The following is a 21,268-nucleotide window of genomic DNA, read 5'->3' on the forward strand; positions in this document are numbered from 1 at the left end:
AATTCAGATCATTCTGAAATTTGGAAACTGGTATACACGAGAAGATTGTATAAGTTTCCTATGAGGAAAAGAAAAGTGTAGGTTAGGGAACTATGCACTAACATATATATTACTCAAAAAATCCTTTACAAAATACATTTTTATCCTTACTTTGTAACTTAGGAAACAGGGCCCAAGACGTTAATACAGGGTATCACTGTAGAGTCTGAATTGATTCCTTGATCTGTTTGACACATAAGCCAGAATTTTCTCACCATTTCTTACAGCCACATAGCTAAAAAAGAAATTTGCCTCCATGTACGCTAGTTATTTTCTTTCAAAAAGGATGTTTTGCCTATTTAAAATAGCATTCTTGGTAATTCCAATTCTGGTCAAGATAGAGTAGCAGGGATTGGATTTATCCTCTCACTTCAAACAACCAGAAAATCAGGTAAAATTATGAAACAACAGGCAACCAAGGACAATGATTTCCCCAGACAGTAAACATATGAAGTGAGCCCCGCAATTGCTCTATTTTTAATGACTTTGGAAAGATTCCAGAATGTGGCACAGGAAAGGGTGACTTAGGCAACTAATGGATACCATGAGTTGGGGAGTTGCAGCTGAGAAGCCAAGGAAACCAAGACAGTTGGAGCTCATAGCAAGGAGTACAAAAAGGAGAGAGATGCACAGAGAAAGAAGCTTGGACTTCTGCAGAAGGCCTTCCTTGAATATTTAGCCCATGAAAGTGAGGAAACTATTCAAGGCCAAGGAAAGAACCATCCCAAAAGTTAGAGGGATCAGAACCTACAAGGCTAGTACTACTGACTCTTCCAACCAGCCAGAACAGATGTCTTCAGAATTCATGGGAATTTGGTAGCATCCTCAAAAGGGTCTTACCTCAGTAACAGGGAATAATTAACTCTAGGTTAATGATACCATCTAATAAATCTTAAAAGTAATACTCAAAAGTATTGCTCTCTTCCCAAGGAACTTAACTTTGACCCAGAAGAAAGCTCAAGATTATTTTTAGCAGCACAAAAATACCCAGTACCTAACAAGATATAACTCAGAATGCATGGCATCCAATCAAAGATACCAGACATGTAAAGAAGCAGGAATATCTGACCCATAATAAGGAAGAAAAGGAATCAAACTGAACCAGAACTTAGAAAGATGTTAGAATTTCCTTATACAGTTATTATAACAGCATTCCATAAGTACAAAAAGTTAAGTAGAGTTAAGGAAGTTATAGATTTATTTAACTTAATATATATTACATATATTGTATATTATATATGTATGTTATATAGATTTAATTAATATGTAATTGTATATTAAATTTATTAATGTATTTAATAATATTTGTATTTAAAAGGCTCAAACTGAACTTCCAGAAGTATGTACTGCAGTATGAGAGGAAAAATACATTAGATGGAATTAGCAATAGAGTAGACATTGCAGAAGAATAAATGAGAAAACCTGAAGATATAGTAATATAAACTATCTAAAAGAAAACACAGAAGGAAAAAAGAGAATTTTAAAAAGTGAAAAAATCACCAGTGTGCTAGGGGGCAACGTCAAGTAGCCTAAATTATATGTAATTGATTTCCCCAAGGAAGAGAATAAAGAAGGGGTGATGGGGGGGGAACCATTTGAAGAAGAATAATCGAACGTTTTCAGAATTTAGTGAAAACTATAAACCCATAGATTCAAGAATCTCATCAAACCCCAAGCACAAGAAAAGGAAAGGAATCTACACCTGGCTACATCATAATAAAATTGTTCAAACCAATGATAAAGAGTAACAGAAACCAGAGAAATCAGGCAGGTGATACAGAGAGGAAAAAAGAGAAGGAAGACAACATATTTAGCATAAAAAAATAATTCATCTGAGAAGACAGTAATGTACCATCTTTAAAATACTTTAAAATGAAAGAGTGAAACACTACAAATTAGAAATTTAAATCAAGTGAAAATTCTTTGTAAAACAAAGGTGGAATAAAAACTTTTCCATATGTACAAGAACTGAAAGAATTCATCACCAGCAGACTTGCTTTATAAAAAATGTTTAAGTCCTTCAGAAGGAAAATGATACTAGATGGAAATAGGGATTTGTATAAAGGAATGAAAAACACCAGAAAGAATGGTGGAATAAATGTCCAATGTAGCTTTATTTGCAACAAATAAAAACTGGAATTAGCCCCAGTTCAGAAGTGGGACAACTTCTTCCATAAAAAGGAAGGCATTGTTGATATACAAAGCAGCATGGATAAATGTCAAAACAATTATGCTAACTGAAGGAAGCTAGATAAAAAATGTACATATACTATGATTCCATTTACGTAAAATTCTAGAAAATAAAACTAATTTACTGTGAATGGAGAGGAGGGAGAAGGGACAAATGGAGGGATGGCGAAGCGGCCCAAGAAAGCTTCTGGGGGTGATAGAAGAATTCACAATCTTGATAATGGTGGTGGTTCGTGGTATAAAATGAGAACACATGATTATTTCTTTGGCATATATTCCAAAAGGATACACGCTTCTGAACATTTGTCAGATGTTATACTATTGTTCCTAGAAGAGTAGATTTTCAAAGAAAGAAGAATCATGAAAAAAAGAGTCTATAATCTAGAAAACAAATTCAAGTACATAGCACCAAGGGAAAAAGAAAATAGAGAAGGTGGAAATCAGGGACCTGCAAATAAACTGTGTCTGCTTTACAGCTGTTTTCTTACATGTGTAAACCCTTGAGGATGGAGCACAAGGCATTACACAACCTACACCTAATCTATTTTTTTTTCTGTAAATAAAGGCAGAGGCTCTGCTTCTCAGTTACTGAGAGAAATGCTTGTCGCGCTCGGTAAAAATTTGTTTTAGATTAAATCCAACTGACAACACCAGTAACTCAGAGTGAGGCCCAAAATCTAATTTATTTTGATGAATCTCACTGGTCGCCTTATTATACATTTTAATGTAGCAGTATTTGCAATTAATTCCTTCATTTTCTTTTTTCCTGAAAATGAATTTATTTTACCTTTATTCTTCTTACAGACACAAAAACAATTCTGGAGGTGATAGAAAAGTTCACTAGCTTAACCATGGCGATGTTTGGGAAATACACATTTGCTGCATAAACAATTCTAGATTAACAGATTTTACTTTCAGCACTTTAAAGATCTTGTTCCACTGCTTTCTCCTTTTATCTAATGAAAATTCGGCAAGAATTGACATTGCTGTTCAAACACACACAAACACACACATTTCATTTTTCTCCAGCTGCTTTCAAGATTTTATCTTTCTTTTTGAGTATTTTGGCTATGATGTGTCTAAGCCTGATTTTTTTTGCATTTATGCTCTTGGGGTACCCGTCTTTTTGAATTTTTAAATTTATATGTTTCACCAAGTTTGAGAATTTTTTTACTCCAAATACATATATGCTAGGCCTTTACATATACTGCCATAGGCTCTATTCGTATTTTGGAAGTCTATTCAGATTGGGTAAATTTTATTGATTTACTTTCAAGTATACTGATTCTTTCCTTTGTAAATTCTACTCTGTCATTAAACCCGTCCAGTGGATTTTTAAAATTTCAGATATTGCCATTTTTAGTTCAGTAAATTTTCACCCTTTTTTATTTTTTTAATTAGAAAAAGTTTTGTAATTTTCACTTGATTTTTTTATAGTTTCTATTTCTCTGCTGAAAGTTCCTATCGTTTAGCTTATTGTGAGCATAATTCCTTTAAATCCTTAAGTGTAACTATAATAGATGCTCAATAAAATATATGTGTACCAAGTCTAACACCTATACCATCACAGAATTAGTCTCCATTGGTTGTCTTTTCTCTTGAGAACTCATCACAATTTCCTAGCTCTTTGCATAGTATAAAATGTTTCATTTTATCCTGCATATCGTGAGTATTATGTTATGGAGACTCTGGATTCTATTATAATTCTCTGGATAGACTTAATTTTTTTTTTTTATTTTGTTTTGTTTTAGGGGGCAATTAACTTAATGGGTCTCAAATTGCAAACTTTGTCTCTTGGGTGGTAGCTCAAGCCTCAGTGTCATTATTTTATCCTTAGCTGCAGTTGGTCCTGTATATGTGTGGTTTGGGACCAGCTAGAGACTTGGGCAGAGTGTATACAGCAGGTTTGGGGCTTCCCCTTTTTTAATATCTCTTTTGCAAGATTGCCTTTCACTTTCCAGTGGCCTCATTTCATTAGATTTTCATAGAAATTTTCTAATTTTAGCCACCAAGGTGATGCTGACTCTGACTTGCCATCAGGGAAAAAAATCATAACTGCTAGTGCATATTCCATGCCATTTTCTTCTTTCAAGTGAGAAGTCATCTCCAGGTCCTTCCTTTTTTATTCACTCTCCACTGTCTGCAGGCCATACTTTTGCCTCCAGAGTTTATGGCTGTTCACTACAGGAGGTTCAGAGATAATAAGAACTCAGCCATACTAGGAGCAGACCCAATATAGTATTGTTTAATCAGAAAACATTTTAGCTGCAGCCTAAAATCTAAGTGCTTGACATTTTTATTGACATATAAGAATCCAAAAGAAGAGGGAAAATAATATAACTTAAGAGCAAATTGTCATGAAGTAAATTTAGCAAATCTTTTTCACTCAGAATGAGTGTGTTTGTGTCTTTTCTTTCCTGCTTCTGGAAAAGTGACTGATACACAGAATCTTTTATGAGACAGTGGTTAAAAATAAATGCTGACTTAATGGTAGCAGAAATTAAGAGAATCTGTTTGCTACCACCAGGAATGTAAGGTCATATATTATGGAGCCTTCTGAAGACTGGTTCTATTATCCAAAATAATTTTAACTGTCATTTGCAAGACTGCATAGGACACTTGCTACAAAAGATTAAAAGGAAAAAAAAAATAGGTTCAAGTGTATGGAGCAGAAACCCATACCCATTGTGGCTTAAACCAGGTAGAAGTGCATGTATCACAGGTGAAATCCCCAGTAGATGGTCCAGGGCTGATATGGCATTCCACATTCAGATATGAATGTCCAATTAATCTTGTTGCTTCTCCATCTCTATGGTGTTATCCTCATCACCTGGTTTCTAGGTGGTTCATTGGCAAATCTGAATATAAGGCAATGTGAAGAATTAAAAGGGGAAAGAGCCAACATCTCCCTGTCCTTTCATATGTTCCTTCTGCTACATTTTTCCTTGGCAAGAACGGAGTCAGTTGGCCTCATCTAGTTGTAGGACGCCTTTGAAATGCAATCTTAATTCTCAGTAGCCATGTGCCTTGCTGAAAATTCTATCATTATGGAAGAAAGTGAGAAAAATGTATTGGGGACATCTAATAGCCTATCACAGATACAGAAATGGAGCTTGCCTTATAATGAAATGGAGCAAAGCAACTATTATTTTCTAGGAGGAAGCACTACCTTATCTAATAACTACAAACCATATTCATATCAATGTATGTCTATCAGCCCAAGAACACAAAGAATTATTTCTTACAGTATTAGAAAAAAATATTATAACATTTGTAATGAAGAAGGCATTATGCTTTCCTGAAATGAAGTTTCAAACAAAACAAAAACTCCTTCACCTTCTGAAAGGGCTTTGATCATGAATTCCACTTGATCCAGGAGCTCACACATTTCAATCTTGATCAAACAATTCCTCCTAGAAATTTCAGTATTGTAATGTGAACTGGAGGAGCATGTTTCAGAAAAAAACACACACTCTTGAAACTACAGCATAGATTAGCAAACTACAGCATTTTATTCACTTGCAAGGGATGTGAAAGAAAGCATTGTGTTGGTTTTTCTAGGGTGTCAGTGCAAGATTTTCTAAATATTTAAAGTAATACCAATAATATACTTAGCCATTACATTTAAAGAACCCGACCACTAGTTAGCAGGTTTAAAACCTATTTTCAATTGGAACCAATTATACATGTATATAACATAAGTATGTTATATACACATTACCTATGGTTCTTTTGGAGAAATAGTATGATGACATTACTGTTAAACATCGTAATTTCACATTCTGTATGGTAAACCTGATAAAACCTTAAATTTAATTATTTGGAGTTAATGTCTTCTCAAGAAATGGCAGATAGGATAAAATGATTTAAAACACTCAAAAACTTAAAACTGGAAGGAATTTTAGATAATCACCTGGCTCAGTCAACTTCTTAAAACAAACAATTATCACTTTTTTAGATTAAGTAACATGACCAATTGATGCTAAATGACTCACTCAAAGTCATATAGCTATTTTTCTCCTCTCTTATTTTTTTCCTAGCCACATAGATCTCAAAGCAGATTCCATATATAATCATGAGATATTCAAGGGCAAAAAGAATTTACTGACAAATCACATTCCAGGATCCACTGTTTCTTAGCAAGACACATTAAATTGATGTCATAAAAATACACAACAAACATTGCATTTAACTTCTTGGCATCGATTTTAATTAGTGATGCATAGTCCCTACACTGAAGAAAACCATATAAACATCAATATAAGTGAACATATCAAGCTCAGTTTGAAACCACTCATCATATTCAGAGCAATTGCTTCAGAAGAATGGAAAGGAATATAAATAAGCAAAATATAATTCAAAAAAGATTGGTATATTTGAATTCAGAGCATTATGATTTTTATCTGTCTGTGTTTGACTCTGAAGTGCTAATCCTGGGCACTATCTAAGAGGTTCTAAGCCTCAGACACAAGACAGATAACTTCTTTGTACATGTCTCTTGGACAATGATGGCCCCAGAGAAGTTATCCTTAGATAAGCAGAAACATCTTCTATGAGAACATTTAGCTATAAGGAACATTTGTGCTATAGAGTCTGGACTAAGGAAGAAGCAGCTAGTCTAAAATGATGAATTTCAACCATATTTGAATAGAGTCAACTCTGGCCATATCAAAATAGCATCAGTTTGCCATGATGTAGCAATGCAAGAAAGTGGACTCATTTTCAGTTGATTTAGAAAATCTTCCTGATTGCTACTGTACACCAAAGGTTTTCTGGATAAGACAAATCTTTGAGGGGCTCTGATAGTGATGCAGTTAAAACTATGATCCACAAACATGTTTATTACACAAGGCAGGAAAACAATCACTGGTCTCTCACTGGGGCCAAACCAGTCTTCAATGGAAGAATCCAGCAGTCAGAAGATAGTACAATGTTTTAAGTAAAGTTAAAGTGTCCAGTTTCCAGTGTTTTGCTACATAGCATGCTTGTACAAAAAGACTATGGGAAAATCGTGTAAGTTGTTGGGTTAAATGTGTCAAACAACATCTAATGTAGTAAAATGTGTCACCTGCCAGGAGTAATTACAATTAATAACAATTAATTGTTTCTGATTAGGTTTAAAACAGTCTGGAGGACCTTCTCTTTGGAAGGGCTGGCATCAATCAGGCGGCATCTAGGGTTCTCCATCCGCTGGTAGGACACCTCTACCCTGGGGAACAAGAAAAGGAAAGAGTTGGCCAACTTTTAAAAACAGCTATTTATGCTAATGTTATTTTCTTACATAATGTAAACAGCTTGAGAAAAAGTTCCCAACTCCACGTTCCCCTCTGCATCTAGATTTGCTCAGAGATAACATTTGATAAATGTGATGAATTTTGTTTAATAAATGAGTAAAGCAGTGACAATGTTTGGTAGCTAGCCTTTATGGAATACCTATTCTCTGCCAAACATGCTCATTTGATATTCAGAATCTTCTCATTTGATACTCAGAAGAAAGTCATTCCCCTTTCGCAGAAGAAGCAGCTAAATCTCAGAGAGATTAAATAAATTTAGTCAAGGGGGTAATCCAGCCTGACTTTCCCCTAGTCTGTGCACAGAATGATTTTCAAACAAACTGGAGGTCATTATCACATATATTTTTCTCACTTATGATTATCCTAAAAGCTCACCAGAATTCTACATCTCCTTTCAGGGTTAGCTAGCCTTGATGTTATATGCAATGATTATTGTCTTATTCCATTATGGTAGCTACAGAGCATCATTATTTTGAAATAGGAACTATAGAGTTAGATCCTTTGGGTACAAAATCTGCTCCACTACTTACTAGCTACGTGAATTTGTCGGATTCCTTACTCTCTCTGTGCCTCAGTTTCCTCATCTTTAAAAAGAGGATTGAAGTGGTACCTATCATGTAAATTTGTAATGAGGTTTAATTGAATGAATACAAGTAAAGTGCTTGCCATGTATCTTGGCGCAGCAAAGTTATTCTTTTTATTACTTATGGTTTCTGCCAATTGTTTATTTAGTCAAGGGGGTAATCCAGCTTGACTTTCCCCTTTTAAAATAGGACTATAGAACTGATTTTTACTTAGGCATGAAGAGGTAAGACTTTCCAACTCTTCATTGCTATTGTGTTACCTTGATATCTAATGAAAACAAAAGCATTGTCTTCAAAATCAGAAAGATCTTGATATTAATTCCCAGTTTTACTATTTAATAGACAAATCACTTAATCCTTTAAGTCTCAGTTCTATAAACTATAAAATATGAGTGTAATTTTCCTTGCAGGGATACTTAAAGATTTTAACATTTTAAGTAAAACGCTTGACATGTCATCCTTACAACATCCTACTAGGTGAAAGTTACTATGAGTTCATTCTATATTTATTGTTCATGCCCTTCATTTTACTATCAGGGAAACTGAGGTTCAAAGACATTTATGTCTCACCCAGGTTCACACTGTTACTAACAAAGCTAAACTAGAAACAAGGTCTGATCCTCAATCAAACACCCTATCACTTAAAGCATCCATGCTATGTCCCTATGTTAACAATCACATTTGAAGGGGCTGAAATAATTTTGAGGAAGATTCTTGCATTAAACACACAAAAAAAATGGGAACCATGTCATTTCCTCACCACTGCAAAAGGGCCACCCTACCACCCACAACACATCATGGACACGCACTTTTGACGAAATATATTGTTGGCCTCAAGTTCAGCCTCCTCTTCGGACTTCTCCATCCCTCTGCCCTCAATTCTCTTCATTCTCTCCTCAGGACTCACAGTAAGCAGCAGGACAAAATCAGGTTTGAGCAGGTCCTCTGGCCATTGGTATATACTGTGATGGGCTGGGGGCAGGTACTGGAGACCACCACTTATCTCAGTGGCTATGGCATAGGCAGCTGTGCTGTGCCAGTACCTGACATGAGACAAACAGGAAGCATAAGTCCTTTTTTTTCCAGAAAAAGCCAAGCAGGACCTGAAAATCAGTTGCAGAAGACTTTGAAACCAGGGCTGGCTCTGCTGAAGTGTTCCTAGTGTACAGGTAAATTTAAAACAACAACGAATAATACAATGATTTGTTATATTTGATATACAAATGATACATACAAATACAATGAAAGCTATCATTTATTTAAGTGAGATTTACCATTGCACTTCCTTGGCCTTGCAAAATGCTTTCCTCTGAGAGGAAGATGAGGGGATGTGAGAGATTGGTTTGGCAGCTCATTTGTTTTGAATATTCTGTCATGGCCAAATAAAAAGCTGCCAAGCCCATGCCCATTTCTACATTGTTTTAAAATTGAACTTTCCAATGACATCCAAATTCTGGGAACCTTTCATCCTTTCCAATTCTCTGGTCATTTCATTGTCCACTCATATCAGGCTAGGAGATTGATCTAGCTTGAGTAGCAACTTTATTGTCCTCCAAATGTCAGTCATTCATTTGGTTATATATTTAAAAAAAATGCTTTTGGGAGAGTAGGAAATCAAAACCATAAAAGAATATCAAACCAACTCTCTATTTTAAAACGCCCAATGGCTCCCCACTGCCTACAAGAAAATGTTCACTCTACTTAGTGAGATACGGAGTACCCTCCAAGGAGCTGGACCCAGATATGCTCATTCACTGATGTTTTTCTTTACACACTTTTCTTTAGCTAGGGTAATATTTTCAGCCCCCAAATTTCCTATTAATCCTTCAGAGTCCAACTCACTTGAATCTCCTAAGCAAAATGGCTGCTTCCGCTATGCTCTGAAATCTCTTTCTGTGTGATTCTGCTGAAGAACTTTTCATAGTATATTAGAGGTAATTGTTTACAAGTATGATATCTTTTGTTCCCTATATTGGATAATTAATTCCTTGAATATAATATATATTTTTAGTCATCTCTGTACGTCAAAGCCTTAAAACAATGTCTGGCAAATAACCGATGTGCAATAAATGTTCTTTGGATGTATGAATGAATGAAGGAACAAATGACCCAATTGGAGCTATTATATTCTTGGCATAGCTTATTATTGTTTTGCCCTGTTCACATAGTATTCCTACTTTAAATAACTAAATGCAAAACTCCAGAAGCAAAATCAAAAGACTATCACCTATGACAAATATTTATGATATATAATTATACAAATTCCAATGCAGAGACTGATCCATGGTCTCCCTTTCTCTTTATCATCAATATACCAGCCTTTGCTTCTCTGAAGTCCTAAATTTTATTCTTTTTTAGGATTGAACCACTTTAACACTGTGAAAAGGACATACTGGTATTCACATATTAAATACACTGTGTGATCTATTGTTTTGCCAAAGTGAAATTTCACATTATTCTCTTAATAGGTACTATAGGATGGCAAAGAAAAAGCAGTGAGCTGGATTCCTCTTTCACTACCTATTTACTCTGTGAACATGGAGGAAGTCCCTCAAGCCAATAAAGTCTCAAAATGGAAATCATTAAAGCCTTATATTCCTTATATAGTGTTTGTAAAAAAACAGACAGGTGCTTAAAGAAAACTGTACAGCATTGTCATTATAAAACACTATTTAATTTTTACTGAATGCAGGTTGCAACTAAAGAGGCATCATATCTTATTGTAATAAAATAATACAAAGTTCTGAAAAAGATCAAAGTAAAAATTAAATTGAGAGTTGAGCCATCCAAATACTTTCTATCCTTCAAAGCCCTTGTCTACTCTTAAAAAGTCTGCTCTGAGAGTGTTGAGCCATGGTAACCACCAGCTCTTTTGCATTCTACTTGGACACAGTCTTCTGTATCAGTCAATTGACTCATCACTTAAAGACTACTTTTCCTCGTCTCCCAAGCTTAACAAATGCACGCAGGGTCCAGGTTTTCTTTATCTTGCCACCCAAACAACAATTTGCACTGTACTCTACACATGCTCAGTAGTCACTGCATTAAATACTCAGCTGCGAGAACAGAGGCTGATATCATCTGAATTTTAAAAGTCTTTCTTTTATTTTAGAAAAACCATCAGTAAGAATAGATTTGTAAAGGCAATGGGGTGATTAAGTTGCCAACCTTAACCACAGTCACCACCAAAGATTATTCTGTCTCTCTTTTTCTTTCAGCTAGATGATGGCGTTGTCTAAAATGGATTTCATTAAAATCTTTAAACATGAACAAAAACCACCCAGACAACAAATAACTGCTCTTTCCTTTTCCTCTGACAAGGTGATATTGTATCTCTTTAAAGAACTAAATTGCAGATGATTCACAGACACAAAGAAGAAAAATCAGAGGAGGAATTAGGGTCCTGTTTTCAATGGTTAGACTTCTCTCATTGACAACACTGCTGCTCATTTAAAATAATCATACCCTTTGGCCATCAATTTCAGGCTCTTTTGGCTGTTTAGTATTCTCCAATCCTGCCATCAGGGAAACCACATTAATTCAAATTGAATACAATTTACCCACACATTATTCCTAGCTTATGTATAACAATACTTAATATTTTAGTAGTGATCTGCTATTTTCAAAGAACTTTCACATGCAACAGCTCCTTTGCCACTCATTATAATCCTTCAAAGAAGCAGGGAAGGGATTATGAATATCCCCATTTTATAGTTTAGGAAATTGAGACACAGAGAAGATGAGTAACCAACCTGCATTCAGAGGACAGTGCTGGCACCAGTATTTTTGGACCTGTTAGAAAACGGTATGTCTCGGGAAACCACTTTATTAGACGCATTTTAGTCTCTCTCCTTGAAATAAAGGGGATGCATCGAGAAAAGATATCAAATATAGTTGCACTGGGTACTTTAAGAATGGGGTCAAAACATAATCCAGCAAAGACATCCCACAAAGGAAGGCAGTTCCTTACTTTTCTCAGAAGTTCCCTCTAGAATTCTTTATAACTTACCAACTTTGAAATAACCACATATATCATCCCCATTACTGACTACCTATAGCTTTGGCTACATCAACAGTCATTAAAAAATTTTATTGTTTTCATTCTCATTCCCCACCACACATTTTATTTTCTTTATACAGTCAAAGGGATCTCTTTATGAAATATTTCAGACATACAGGAACACATACAGAAAAAGATATTATTTCAAGAGAGGTATAGAAGCTCTGTTAGCAATATACGGCAAACTGATCAACTTATCTACTAGGAACAACTGGAAAAGCTAGAAGAATTAAAACTAAAGACAAATAACACAAAACAGTGACAAGAATATGAGTCAAATGGAATTTTCAAATACTGCTGCTGTGAGCAGGGGTTTCAGCTGTATGTTCATTGCAGTGGATTGGAGCTGTATACACCCTAGAAAATCATGTTCTTAAAGTTAATCCATTCCTGTCGGTGTGGACCCATTCTAGTAGGATCTTTTGCTGAGACTACTTCAGTTAAGCCACCTCATTCAGGATGGTTCGTAATCATTTACCTGGAGTCCTTTATAAACAGAACAAATAAAGAGAGAGAGAAAGTGACAGAAGCAAGAAACTGAAATAAACGAAAACTAGAAGAGATGGGAGAGAGACCAGTGACAGAGAAGCCCAGAATCACCTGTAGCTTGTCTTCAGAAAGAAAGTATTGCCTTGATTTGTACATTTTCTTGGCCTCAAACTGTAAGCTAATAAATCCTCATTGTCTATGCCAGCCCATTTTATGATGTCTGCCTTCAGCAGGCTAGGAATTTATGCAACAGAATTACATACAAATGTGCACCAGAAGATACGTAAAACAACGGTCACAGGAGCAAAAAAAAAAAAAACTCAAAAATTTGATATGGTATAAAAGAAGCTAGATGCAAGTAGCTTAATGTGTAATTGCTTTACAAGCAGTTCGAGAACCGATAAGAGTAATCTATGGTGATGAAACACAGCTGGTGATTACCATTGGGGAGGAGGATGAGAGGTGATGGGAGGGTGGATATATGGGTTTCTAATTTTGAGTCTTGGTGCAGGGTTCTTGGATAAGTTCACTTCTTGAAACTCCTTGAGATATACACACGTGGTTAATTCTCTTTTCTGTACATTTGTGATACTTCACTATAATTGCTTTCTTTTCCCAAAATAAAAAATAAAACTGCAACAGAGAACAATAAAGTGAAGAAATGAGAAATCCAAATGGAATCCAGTTATCAATTGCATTTCTCTCCTTCCCAAAGGATAGTGTTCTCTTAAATTTGCTGCTCAACATCCTTTTATAGCTCTGAGTGTTTTGTATTATCTTGCATATATTCTACTGAACCCCTTTCTGCCACTTCATTTTTTCATTCAGTGTTATGTTTTTGTATGCTCACTGATGCCTTTTGCTTGTTTATATTGCTGCATGGCACTACATTTAATAAATATACCAGTATTTATTTATTCTTTCTCCTCTTAATAGGCAAAGTTTTCAATATTATAGACAAAGCTGAAATAAACTCTAGTATGTGTTTCTTCAGTATGTGGGAGCAATCTTTCACTTTACTGCAGATTCTCAAATTGCTCTCCAAGTGCTTATGCCACATGCTATTTCTCACCAGTATTACAGGTCTCTATCACTCCCTATCATCTACAACTCCTGGGTATTATGAAATTTTTATTTAGTTTTCACAAACGTGATGATAGCCAAACAGAATTTCCTTGTGGTTATAACCTTCATATCACTGATTCTTACTGATTTTAAGCTTAGTGTCAGTTGCGTGTCATCTCCTTCATCCCTTTTGGATGCTTTTTAAACTATTTACTACATACATAACTTAAAAATGCAAATCAGTTTGTGTCACCCCATTATTTGAAACCCTCCAACAGATTCCCATTGCACTCAGAATAAAATCCACACTCTCTACCGTGGCCAACTTGGCCTTACATGACCTGTCCTTACCTTCTCTTCTCCTTCATCCAAAAAGCAGCCCCTCACCAACTCTACTGCTTGCACACTGGTCTTTTTCTGTTCCTTGAATGTATTAACTGTCTCTGTCTCTAGGCCTTTCTTCTTGCAGATCCTCCTATCTGTAATGCTTTCCTTTCCCCCATAATTTTCACTTAGCTGGCTCTCTCTGGCCACTCAGAGAGCAGATCAATGCTACCTTCTCTGAGACGCCTTTCCTAAACATCTAGGCATCTCTAAATCTGGAGACAGCTCAGCCATTTTTTAATCACATTACTTAGATCTAGTCTCTTCATAGGATTTATCATTCTCTGAAATTATCTTAGGTTTTTTTATTGACTTGTTTTTTTACCTTCTTCTAAGTTGGTACACTATGTTCCATGAAAGCACGACTTTGCCCATCTCATTTACCACTGAATCCTCTGGATTGAGAATGGCAAATGTCCAGTATATTTTTCATTGGATACATCAATGAACAAAAGAACCATTGAAAGTACAGATCTGTGAAGCCGAGAGACTTCAGTTAATATGCCCAGTATGCTATTTCCAGCTCAGTCACCTTGGCAACTTACTTAGTCTTTCTAAGATTTATGTTTCTCATCAATAAAGTGAGGATACTATTTATTATTCACCTAGCAAAGTTGTTGTTCTGGGGATTTGTATTATGTAGCATGCCAGACAGTTTTGTAGGTAATTAGTAAATCACATACACAATTCCTATTAGTATCATAATGCAGTTTTACTTAATCAATACAATTGTGTATTTTCATATATATGTACACACACATACACACTTAAGTGCTAGATGCAAGAAAAAAAAGACCTAACTCAAGGCATACTTGTACATACCTGTCTATAATTACAGGAGAGTGTAGTGATTCTTTAGCTATTTCAGAAGCCACAATATAGTTTCCCAAAGAGTAAAAAGCTCTTCTGATGATAGTTGGTTCATCATCAAAGATTTTCCTCCACTGGCCAATGCAAGAGGGTGGCGACCTTAGGAGGACAGCATTCAGTGAATCTGCAACTGACCGGGTCACTGTGGTTTTACCTGCAAGTCAAAAACAAGATGTAGAATACGTAACCATAGCCACCATATTATTCCCAAAAGTTAATACCAACTTAGAAAGAGCAGAGAAATTCACCCAACCTGCAAGCTGAACGAGTCGATTAATTAATGTGATCCTTTATAAAAAGTTGTGGATCCATAGGAACTCAGGATTCCTCTATTTAGTATTAGAACAATTTGAAGAAAGACAATACATTCCTTTTGTTTACAAATCAAAATTAAGAATAGATACTTGTATCTGAGAATTTATCTGATCCCCCTGTTATAAATTCTGCTTTCTCTCTTATACCTCTCTCAGCTTCTTCGCATAGGCTATTTTTAGTATCAGGCGCAAGCTTTCGTCCACACTCTTACCACCCCCATTTCCACCCCACTTTGGACATTCTCTCCTCTTATTCCATCTATTTATGATGTCTTTAAGTTATAACCCAAGCATGACAGCCTCAGTTAAGCAGTGACTATTCCCACTCCACCCTCGTTCCTAGTTTCTTCACATCCTGCTTCCATTATTTCCAAACCTGGTTCTATCATCCTATCTGGCTGGCACACTACTGGACTTGATCTTCAGAGCTTGTGTATCTGGCTTGAGGTACCAGGTTCTCCCTGAAAGTTATGCTTCAGTTTTGCTCATTTTCTGACTCCATTTTGCACAGCCTCAGGTGGTGTACTTGCCCAAGCCAGTTCTCAGGCCCTATTTCATACTTTTTGGCTGCCTCCTGGAACATAAGAGACATGGGGATGAGATGATAATCTACCCCAGGACACTGTTTACTTGCTTCTCTGTGCTCCTACCATTTAGACATAACCCTTTCAACACTTTATTATCCTCTGTTTGATTCCTGTTTTTTTTTCTTTTTTTGCATGGGCAGGCACTGGGAATCGAACCCAGGTCTCCCGGATGGCAGGAGAGAACTCTGCTTGATGAGCCACCATGGCCTGCCTTGTTTCCATTATATTTTATCTTGAATTCTCAAAATAGATCACAAGAGTAGCCACCATTTCTGCATTTACTCTGAGCCAGTTATTTCACATAGGTTATACTTTAACCCTCACAAAGACCCTGAAAAATGCTTATTACTTTATCATTTTACAGACAAAGAAGCTGGGCATTCGAGAAGTAACAAATTTACCCAAACTCACTCAGCTAATAAGAACTGGAAGGAGGACTCAAGCATATGGCAGATGGCATCGTAGTTTAAGCTCCTTTCACTGTTTCATGCTATCTTCTTGTAAATTTTGCGAATGCATATGCAAATGTTGAGGTTAATTTAAAAAAATTTGGAATCCTAAAGAATCTAAATTCATTCTAAGTACAAAATAAATGATCAGGAAAACACACAGGCTGAAGGAGTGATACCCTCTGTAGCTGAAAATGACTGGATAGATAGATGGATGATATGACAGGGCCATAGCAGTCATTTTGTACAGTCAAATGATAATAGCTGGTCTTCGTGAACGCCAAAGACATTGCCTCTACTACTTAATCATGTAGGGCAGTAGAATTGAGCTGTCTATAGTCTATCTATCTGATAAACACCAAGGGTTTTTATATGGAAATGCCCTTCCCCATTATTAAAAATAAAAAATGGGCCCTTCAAGTTGACACAAGAAGGAAATTTCTTGTACTGGACCATGAGGATGCTATTGTTCTCCAAGATCAATCTTCTCCTTAGGTGTCTCATGCTGCCTTTGAGCATCAGTTCTCCCTCTTATGTTTGGGTCAAAATCTGGGCATATCCACTGTATTCTGCATCTATCTGGCAGCTCTAAAGGCTTTTATCCTCCCATTTCCCAGTTCTTCCAATTTTTGCTCTATAAGTACCTCTGGCCTACTAGCTTGTAGCTCACGGACACATCGTGCTGGCTTAAGACTCTGCATCTCTGCCAGAGCTGTTTCTTCTGTCTGGAGGACCACTCCTTCCTTACCACTCAACCCACCCCTATTCATACATAAAACACAATGCTGGTATCAATTCTTTCAGAAGCTATCCCTGACCCTGCACTCCATCTGCCACCTTTCCCCTACCAAAGTTATGTTAAGTGCCCTTCCAATGTGCTACCATAGCATCCAACACTTTCCTCTCCCACACTTCCCGTCACTTTACGAAGAAGTTATTATTAGAGAGCAAGGTTTGTATCTTCTTCATCTTTGTATCCCCAGTGCCTGCCCAGTGCAGTGCCTGGCACAAGTCCCACACAAGGCTTGTGAAACTGAACTCTGTATAAAGTCGTTTTGCAAGACCTATTTCTACAACTTCAGTCAATATCATTGCCTATAACTAAAAAAATGGCATCCTCTTACCAGTGGCATCCAGTCCTTCTATGGCAATAACTGGGAACTTTCCTTTCTGGACGTGCTTCGGGCACCGGTCAATCAGATGAAGCACCGCTTGGGCTTCAGGAATGAAGGCTGTACACTGTAAAACAACAATAACGACTATCCATCATGAGTGAAACAACTGGGATTTTTAAGAAGCCATATCTAAATTGCTGAGGAAAAGACTGTCCAAAGAATAACAGCTTCTTCTAGCTATGTGCCTTCATTATAATTAAGACTGATGAGGTGAAAGTTTTATTTGGCACCAATCCAAACACGCAGATTCCCTAGTATTTTGAATCTGGGAAATGTTATATTATATTGCTCAGCGAGGTCCAGAGCCATTGTAGTGTTGTCTGAATCACTCAGCTGTAACCCTCACTGACCAGCTTCCAGGATAGGAGGACAATCAGGCAAAGCTCATAATTGCAGTGCAGTACAATACAAGCAATGGGATTTCATGGTCCTGCCTGGCTCAGTGTTTCACAAATGTGGGAAATCAGCTATGCTGTCAAATGTGGGAAATCAGCTATACTTCAGGTTCCCTAAAAAGGAGTCACATCTTATCTTCTCCTAACTCACCCTAGCCCCCCACTGCTAGAAATTCAAAGTTCTTAAGCATGCATGACATCATGCATACTCAAAGAATCAAGTTCTAATGCCTAGACATTTCTATATATATGTATGTGCTTACTCTGAACTAGACAGTATTCGAAGCACTTTACAAGTATTAACTTGACCAATTATCATGATACCTCTATGATGATGACACTATTATTATCTCCGTTTTACAAATGGGGGAAATTGAGGCAAATAAGATTTTAAAAACTTGCGGAAAATGCTCCAGTTTACCCAGTTTCTACATGTCAGAGTGTGGATTTGAACCCAGGCAGCAGAGCTTGTGTTCACAACTATGCAATGCTGTTCTTAGAACACTTATAAAATGAATCTAATACCCATACGGCATCTTCAGAGGCCATCTCTAGACAACCACAGGCGCTGCAACCTTAAATCTCGTTCATTGAGCACTTGTTGTGGGTCAGATGTTTCATTAACTATACTCATTATAACAATAGTCCAGATAATTATTTTACAGACGAAAGGGGGGGAATTTAGAGCAATTGGGTAACTTGCATAAGGTGCAACCATTACTTAAGAAGGTTCTAAGTTTAAGTTCCTTATACCCAGAAACTCATGCCTTTTCCTTCCCCCCACCAGAACCTTTAATGATGATCATTAGCCAATTGTTCTCCACCTTCTCCCCGCAAACACACATGGCTGCCCTCTTTCCTACTTCCCTAAAGCTTTCAACATGCATTAGTTCACTTGGGAGTTAGATACCACTTTCATTCTTTATTTTTTGCGCAGGCAGGCACCGGGGATCGAACCCAGGTCTCTGTCATGCCACAGGATAACTCTGCCACTGAGCCATCTTGGCCCACCCTGGATATTACTTTCTCATACCGGTTTGGAAGCTCCTTGCAGGCAAGAATCTTGAGCTCTAAGACGGAACCTGGTATGTAGTAGGCGCACACCAACTGGTTTTTGAACTGAAAATAATAAACTACCCTGGCAAGAAATGTCTTTACAGGCCAGCCCCAAGGAGAGCATAAACCAGTTCTCTGGGCTGGAGGTTGTGGGGAAGGCTCAGATCTCTTACCGCCTCCAAAACCTCCCGGGCTGCTTCCCGGTTGGGAAAAACCACGGAACTGGGCAGGTCTGGCAAGACCGGATGCAGCGCGGGCTCCTGGGCCGGTGTCACTCGCGCGCAGCCCACCTGCCGCCGCCGGCCGTCCTGCAGAGCCCACAGCCGCTGCCACAGCTGGCCGTGCAGGTCGGTCTCGAACTCCCCCAGGTGCGGATGAGGGGCCTGCTGGCACGCTCTCAACACCTCATCCAGGGCGCGCCGAGTGTCCGGCCGGTCCCAGGGGTCCCGGAGCAGAAAGCCATGCTGCGCGCCCCCGGGTTGGCCGTCCGGGCGGTAAGAGAGAAGCCTGGTCAACCTGCAATGCTGGAAAGGGCTGCGGCGCAGCTGGCGCAGCAGATGCTGGTGCAGTTTAGCAGCGCCAACCCGGGCTGCGCAGTCAACTTCCGGCGCCACCGGCACGCACAAGGAGTAGCTGCGCCCCGGGGGACCCAGGATGGCGGCCAGGCGGGGGTCCCAGGACGTTCCCTCTGGAGAATCCGCGTTGCCAGAGGTGTCAACGCAAAGAGTGAAGTAAGCCAGACTGCAATCGGGGAGCTCAAGGGCTAAGCAGCGGTCCAGAGCCATGACCCCTGCGCAGGCCCCGCGCCGCTGGCACAGCTGCACGGAGAGGCACCGGAGCAGAAGCAGGGTCCGCGGCGGCCGGCCGGCTAAGGCCATGGGGATACCTTCTCTGGCCACGCCTCTAAACGAAACTCGGAGGTGAGTGGGGAGGGAGGCGCTGCGAGGAAACGAAAGCGAGAATAGTCTAGCAGGCGGGTAGCAGGGGTTCGGCTGGGTTGGGGCCTTCTCTTCCTACCAGGAAAATGATCTGCGCGGTAAACAGCTTGCGGCCGGAAAGGAAACTCTAGGCCCCCAGAGGCATGCGACCTGGCGAGAGGAAAGGATGGAATCTGCCTGCAGCGCTTGTGCCGCGGGAGCTGGCCTCTGGCCGGAGAGTCTCCGTTTAGCCAGACTCTAATAAAGGTCTGAGACCTGCTCGGATATGGAAAGTAGCCCCCAGAATCAAGTTTGACTTCCTCCTATCTTGCCCATGAACAATATACGGTGTGTGTGGACGTGTGTGTGTGTGTGTGTGTGTGTGTGTGTGTGTGTGTGTGTGTATGTGAGAGAGAGAGAGAGAGAGAGAGAGAGAGAGAGAGAGAGAGGGAGAGAGGGAGAGAGAAGGGAGGAGAGAGAGAGAGAGAGAGAGAGAGAGAGAGAGAGAGAGAGAGAGAGAGAGAGGAGAGAGAGAGAGAGAGAGAGAGAGAGAGAGAGAGAGAGAGAGAGAGAGAGAGAGAGAGAGAGAGAGAGAGAAAGAGAAAAAAAGACCTCTGCCTTTCAGATTCAGGCTGATACCCATTGAAAGTGGTGGATTCTTTACCCGATGCATTTGAATAATCAATTAATTCCTGGGACACCCCGGTTTCAAAGGGAGAAGAAGTTTATTGCTCAGTACAAAGCAGAGGGCCAGCCAGCCTATCAGCCTAAAACTCTGTCTCTTCACACTGTAGTAACTCTGATGGCTTTATAGTATCAAAAATGGGCAGGTTTTAGGATAATGAGCCCCTGGCTGCCATGAGGAGGTTAGAGACGCTCTAATTACTGGGTATGCACAGATTGATGATATGCTTAGTCACAGAAGTCTGTAAGAAAATGGTGGCCTTAATATGATGATGGGCATGATTTTTAGGTCACTTTAAAGTTTAAAGTTTAAACTGTGGGTAGTTTTGGTTACATCCACTCTGTTTAGCAAGAAAGTTTTGGAATTGAGGTGGGTTAGTTCTGGGCTGCGTCAGGGCCCTTCATTAATAAACATTAGGGGCTGTGGTTAGTGATCATAAGACTCTAAAGTTGAAAAACCAGATAAAGGAGTATAAGTCAGGGTCAGTCACAAGATTTTTACAATCACAAAGTCACAGGATAAAGGCTGTGCAATCATTATCAAAGATCAACACAACTAGATTAAAACTCAGAAATTTCAGGTATTTCCTTCTGGCTATTCTAATACACAAGAAAGTAAGAAGAAGTACCTATATAATGGTTCCATAATCATAATCATTTTTTGAATCCTAACTTCTCAGTTACAATTCCTCCCTCACATTTGATCATTCCCTTAC

General features: G+C 38.4%; 1 protein-coding gene across 1 annotated transcript; it reads right to left on the reverse strand.

Annotated features, from left to right (window-relative positions):
• Positions 1-4,704: 4,704 nt before the first annotated feature.
• Positions 4,705-20,283, reverse strand: CMPK2 (cytidine/uridine monophosphate kinase 2). Its single transcript, XM_077153109.1, has 6 exons — positions 19,125-20,283; positions 17,450-17,564; positions 14,928-15,129; positions 8,917-9,150; positions 5,566-7,438; positions 4,705-5,087 (listed from the first exon to the last, which is right to left on the reverse strand). The coding sequence occupies exons 1-5, from the start codon at positions 19,827-19,829 to the stop codon at positions 7,327-7,329; spliced, it is 1,368 nt and encodes a 455-aa protein (XP_077009224.1). The 5' UTR covers positions 19,830-20,283; the 3' UTR covers positions 4,705-5,087; positions 5,566-7,326.
• Between the last annotated feature and the right edge of the window lie 985 nt (positions 20,284-21,268).

The sequence above is a fragment of the Tamandua tetradactyla genome, chromosome 3 (genome assembly GCF_023851605.1).
Source record: "Tamandua tetradactyla isolate mTamTet1 chromosome 3, mTamTet1.pri, whole genome shotgun sequence".
Taxonomy (NCBI): Eukaryota; Metazoa; Chordata; class Mammalia; order Pilosa; family Myrmecophagidae; genus Tamandua; species Tamandua tetradactyla.